The sequence below is a fragment of the Nicotiana attenuata genome, unplaced genomic scaffold (assembly GCF_001879085.1).
Source record: "Nicotiana attenuata strain UT unplaced genomic scaffold, NIATTr2, whole genome shotgun sequence".
NCBI classification, from domain to species: domain Eukaryota; kingdom Viridiplantae; phylum Streptophyta; class Magnoliopsida; order Solanales; family Solanaceae; genus Nicotiana; species Nicotiana attenuata.
This window is the reverse complement of record NW_017673731.1, coordinates 91555-97902: the sequence shown is the minus strand read 5'-3', so window position 1 is coordinate 97902 and position 6348 is coordinate 91555. Positions and strand designations below refer to the sequence as shown.

Here is a 6348-nt window from a genome sequence, read left to right as displayed (position 1 = left end):
AGTTCCAAATCACATGTCAACAATCCTAAGCTCACATACATAGGAAAAACAATATATAAACTAAAAAAGAAAAACTAAATTTTTATATCAATATTGTTGATTTAGTTTGGTTTCCGTCAAATTTTCATATGTTCAAGCAAATCAAACCAAATATTCTTAGTTTTTTTTGTTAATATCACCAAAACTATACTAAATCAAAGTACAGATACATTTTTTCGTTTGGTTTGATTTTTCCATTTTTCTTGAACACTTACACCGCTAGCTCCTACCATCCAAATTTGAATTGCATACAGCAACTACTAATATATAGTTTCATCCAAAAATTTAGAACAATACAGTATTTTCCATTTGCCTTTAAAGCAAATTATATTACAAAAATTAATCACTGAAAAAAATATAATTTTAAAAGCAGAACAATTATACAGCTAATTGAATATCCCCAATTTCAATTTGAGCAGCAATATCCTCAAGTTGTTTCTTCACACTCATATCAATCAACTTTGATCCTGAACTTCCATACCTTATTGTAAATCCAGCTACTAGCGATTCATCAATAGCCGTTTTAATCCTCACGTTTTTCGAACCTGTCAATCGCTGTACTCCTTTCGCGATCTGAGCCAAATGCTGCGATTCCAATTTCACAACAGAAGTGACCACAGCAAGTTCCGTGTCCGTTATCGTATTGTATACTTTCTCGAACTCCTTTACAATTTCTTTGATTAGCTCCACGCGCTTCATGTCTACTAAAATGTTGAGGAAATTCGCTACGTGCGGCTGGATGCTCGAGGATGAAACGATCTCGTCCACTATTTCGCGTTTCTTCTCTTCGCTGACGATTGGACTCACGAAGAATTTGAACACTGCTTCGTCGTCGAAGATTTTTTCAAGTTTTTCGAGGTCGGCCGTTGTTTCTTCCAGGGTTCCGTTCGACTTGGCGACGTCGGCGAGTGCGTTCGCGTAAGTTCCGGCAGCGGAAGCCGCCATTTGTGCTCCGGCAGCACCGCCTCCGCGGCGGGAGGTGCGATTAGAGCGGAGCTTGATGGTGAGTTTCGGGAGCTTGAGGCCGCCGGAAAAGGAGAGATTCGCCGTCGGTCCGGTGATGATTTGAGTCGGCGGCGGTGACCTGGACTGGAAAGCTATCGGAGTTTGTTGTAGTGCCGCCATTGATCTCGTTTATGCGCTAGGAGAGAGAGAGAAGAGAGAGAGCGGAGGGTACTGATTTTGAGAGTGAGAAAAAGAGAAAAGAGATTATGGAGGGAAATGGACGGTGGGGATTATGGGGGAAGTAGTGATCTACGGTGATGAAGGGATAAGATTATCCTATATTACCGGTGAAGGATGGCCTCTTATCTGATGATCTATGGGGATACGGAGTTGACACGTGCGTACTTCACATTTGATATCATTGCTTTCTTTTTGAGCTAAAGGGAAGGACCAATTTGGTTAAAATATCATCGTATAGCCAGTTTTCACACTGTTCAATGAAAAATAGCCAGTGTTTATCAAGTCAATAAAAAATAGCCACTATTTTGCTGCAACAGGGACCGGTCCAGTATAATATACGGGAGTTCTGGTGCATTTGTGTACGAACTCCAGCATATTATGCTGGACCGGTATACTTTGCTAACTCCTGTAAAATTTGCGGGAGACTGGAGCACCAGTGCTCCAAACTCCAGTATATTATACTGGACAATTATACTTGCTGGAACTCCCGTAAAATTTGCGGGCGTATTTTTCCGGATTTTGAACAGTGTTTTCGCTCAGATTTAAAGTGGCTAAATTTTGATGACTTTTGAAACTTGGCTATTTTTCAACGACCAGTGGTAAATCTGGCTATTTACTTGTTATTTTCGATTATTATTATTTTGTTGTTATAAATAGAATTTTATTTATGGTGAATGTCTATATTTAGAGAGATTTTAGGGTTTATTACTTGGTGGCTAAGTCACCCTCTCCCTATAAATAGAGGGTTCTATTCTATTGTAAATCATCCCAAATCAATAAGAATTCTCTCCCTCTACTTTTCTCTGCAATACTCTTCTTCTTCTTTTATTGTTTTATAGCATGTTATCAGCACGAGACTCTAACCAATTGAGTAGAAGATTTGGGATTGAGCATAATGATTGTTAATTATTCCATGAACTTCCTTCATGATCAAATTCTGGATTTAAGGTAAGTATTTTACCGTATTTTTCTCTTTTATTCTATCTTTGATTTTAAATACAAGCAAAGACAACAAAGTTTGATTATAACTCTAATGTAGTTTGTAAGAAATTATAACCACCTGAAGTGGTAAAATTTCTATGCCTCGCCATGATCAAATTCATATATGATTGTGGGCAAAGAATTGAAAACCCGTCCCATTGAATTTGCTCCATTCTCATTCCCTTAAGAGAATGTATAGCAGTATGTGATAAGTCTGAAAGAAGACAACATTATTACTATGAATGTATCAATGGATATGGACGAGGCAATAGATGAAATTATAATCGTCATCTTTTGTGGTAATGAGAACAATAAGGATTCTCAAAATAATCTTTCACTCTGTGAAAAATATTTGCCATCGATTTGACATGAGATTTTGTAAAGCACATATAGATGATTATGGTCCATTCATGATGTGAATGTGACAACATCTGATTTATGAATACATATTCATTCTTCAAAGAATATGAACGTGCTAGTGGTAGTGAATATATCGCACTCACCTCTAAAAGGAGGTTTGATATGATATAAGAAAATAATGTCATTATTATGGCATGAATGGTCATTGGTCACGTACCTATTGTACGCCAAAATATTTTGGCATTGTGATTGTTAAAAGACAACGGTAATGCAAGAAACAGATCTTGCATATAATTTTGACCATAACCATAATGGTATAACTTTCTCTTTAAAAGAGATATTCACCATATGGGTGTTGATGAATATGTGGTACTACAAAATTAATTGAGAAATCTGCAAGAGCCAATTATACTATTTTGGAGAAACACAATTAATTACCAACAAGGTATTGTGTTGTAGTAAGTCTCAAAGAAACTTATTCAGTTTCCAAAGTATACGCGAAAGCGGTTGATTATATTGAGACTATAAATAAAGGAAAGATTTAATATCTTCTATTACTACAACTTTTAGCGGGGTAATATTTATGTGAAAAGCTACCCGTTTTATTCTCCAATTTGTACTACATAAACAAAAGAATACCACAATGATGTTGATATTTATTGATATAAAAACTCATATCATAATAAACTTGGAGTTTATTCATAATTGCAAACATCATGGTGTAAACCTGAAGTTTATCAATATTGCTAATTTATCCAGTTGGCATAACTGGTTTAGCCATATTAATTAAATATTAAAGAACTAGAAAGTTCTTTACGAATTCTCTTATATTGTTTGTTCTCATTAATTAATAGACCAATTAAAATTGGGATTGAATCTCATGAATGCTAGAAATATCAAAGGTGAATATGGGCCCGTTCACCTGCCATGTATACCACATAAGATGCATCTATGAGATGGTTACATGTGCAATTATTATTGACCCGCAACCTGGTGTTTGCGAGGTAACTTGCTCAATAATTTAATATAGAGCATAATTTCCAGATTTTTCATTCAAGATAGTTCTTCTTGATAAGTTGGTTTACATCACAGTTGGTTTAGCAAAATGATTTATTGAGTGCCTCCACTTAATAGCTAAACTATTGCTTATGAGAACAAAGTTATCTATATCAGTTTGATATAGGTTATATACGAAAGTATATTACATTCTCCCCTCACAAGTGGTTTCAGGGTCAGGAACCAAATAATTCTATCTCATTATTATTGATGTGCGGTGTATATTTTGATTAACACCATAACGCAAAAAGATGGGTTCTCAAAGTTGAGGAAACAAGTTAGTTTTTCTAACATGAGGGGGAGACAAGATACAACAGTTGAAAAAAAGTTACATGGAATGAATTATCATTTATACATCTAGATCCCCGAATAAAATAATATGAACTTGAAGTTCATAAAAGGATAATTCATGTGCAATTTATTGCAGCATGCCAGACGCATTTGCTGACCTAAAGAACGTAACTATATCCTCATTGCAAATGCTCCTATTAGAATAAGTCCTAGAAGGATAAAGTCTATAGTACGCTTAAAGCATATAGACAAATCGGTTTCAAATAAACTTCTTGATAAAGAAGATGAGCAAATGATCAAAATGATCATAATAAAGGAGGCAAGTGATCTAGAAGATCACATGACATAACACTTCATAAAAGCTCAAGAGAGATTCAGGTACCTAAAAATATGAATGAAGAGATCTCTATGTTATTTCTTTATGAAAAAATATTGAAACTGATATAAAATGTTTGTCGACGACATCTATGATAGCGCTAAATATATATATGAGGATCTTAAGTCTGAAGAAACAATTCAAATAGAATTGGTTTCATATGAAAGCCATGTAGTTTTGAACATGTAGTTCAAATACTTGAAAGTATAAAGTCAATGATATGTGCAATCATTTTTCGTTATCTTATATGTCTAGCATGACATGAAAACTTGGTATGCATCTAAGGTCTATTATATGGCTTATATGACTTAACAATCCCTGAATGATTTAAATTGCTTAAAGCGTATAGAATTCATGGTCATGAAGTACTACATCCTCAATTCAATTTGTGCACAAATGTATCTTGCTATAACTATATGCATGATAATATGATAGCAAGAGTTTTCACCTCTATGTGAAGATATTGAACTGACGATTCCAACAAAATCATATGAAGACAATCCATCTCTATCAAGAATGATGATTTCAAGGTGCAATATATTCATTCAAGTCAATATAGCTGATTTGTTTATCAAATATCTACCAAAGATCTTTTGAAGATGGTGCACAAGATTGGAATGCAAATGCTTAAGGATGTGAAGTGATGCTTTCATGAGGGGGAGTTAATACGCGTTGTACTCTTTTTCCCTTACAAGATTTTGTCCCACTGGGTTTTCCTTGCAAGGTTTTTAACGAGGCAACCAAAAGGCGTATTATTAGATATGTGTACTCTTTTTCCTTCTCCAGAATTTTTTTCCCACTGGGTTTTTATTTTAGTTAAGGTTTTAATGAGGCACATTATCTGTTGAATAGACATTCAAGGGGGAGTGTTATAAATAAAATTTTATTTATGGTGAATGTCTATATTTAGAGAGATTCTATGGTTTATTACTTAGTGGCTAAGTCACCCCCTCCCTATAAATAGAGGGTCTATTCCATTGTAATTCATGCCAAATCAATAAGAATTCTCTCCCTCTACTTTTCTCTGCAATACTCTTCTTCTTCTTTAATTGTTTTATAGCACAAACAATTTAATAATGAAGATTAATAGTCAAAGGCAGGCCTGCTCTAATGTGTTGAGCTGTAAGGCTTGTGCCTAGGCCCCCAAATTATGGGGCCCATTTTAAAAAAATAATAGGTCTATAGGTATTTAAAAAAGGGAAATTTTTGTTCCTATACCATATAGGAAACTATATTACCAAATATGTTCATAGTTTGCATATTACCCTTCATGCTAATAATATTCCTACAAAATATAGACAATGCATTAAATAAGGAATCATTGTAGCTGTAGGATTCCTTATTTAGGCGCGTCTAAAATNATTCCTTATTTAGGCGCGCTAAAATTGGGGAATTAAATATTCTTCAAGATCTTCCACAACGCAAATCACGCACATTCATAATTATCGTTGGCTTCGTTTCAAATTTTCCATACTCTGTTTTTGCGATACATTCTGTTTCCAGAATTCTCTCTACATCTCTCTCGATCTCTCAATCCCAAATTTCAGTAATACAAGCAAAGGAAAAGAGAGCAGCAATTCTACCATTGGCAGCCATTAAAAAGCTTTGAAGCTTTGAATTCAAATTTGGGTTTTCAAAAATCATTATTTGGATTGGGTGTTATTGAAAATAATTGAGAATATGGTTTAGAGTTTATATCTCAATTTTGAGGGGTTTTTGTGAAGATTAGACTTGGTTTTGACTGAATTTCAGATTGAAACTCGAAGAAGAAGAAGAAGAAGAAGAAGAAGAAGAAGAAGAAGAAGAAGAAGAAGAAGAAAAAGAAGAAGAAGAAGAGGAAGAAGAAGAAGAAGAAGAAGAAGAAGAAGAAGACATGACATACATTATATTACAGAAATTGTAGAAAAATTGTAGAAAAATTGTAGACTGTTGTTTATTTATTTTTCTTTTATTCATTTACCTATTGTATGAAAGTTGAACAACATTGTATAAAAATTGTATTTAAGTGGATGATTTAGTACTGTTTTGGACAAAAATATGTATCAAAAATGTGAAACATA

At 34.1% G+C, this 6348-nt stretch overlaps 1 protein-coding gene across 1 annotated transcript; it reads right to left on the bottom strand.

The window, feature by feature from the left end:
- Positions 1-283: 283 nt before the first annotated feature.
- On the bottom strand, positions 284-1236 carry LOC109217130 (ATP synthase delta chain, chloroplastic). The gene has a single exon (XM_019381363.1). The coding sequence runs from the start codon at positions 1162-1164 to the stop codon at positions 418-420; it is 747 nt and encodes a 248-aa protein (XP_019236908.1). The 5' UTR covers positions 1165-1236; the 3' UTR covers positions 284-417.
- Between the last annotated feature and the right edge of the window lie 5112 nt (positions 1237-6348).

Excerpts from the sequence above, each read along its gene's own strand:
- LOC109217130 (XM_019381363.1), bottom strand. The coding sequence starts at position 1,164 with ATGGCGGCACTACAACAAACTCCGATAGCTTTCCAGTCCAGGTCACCG.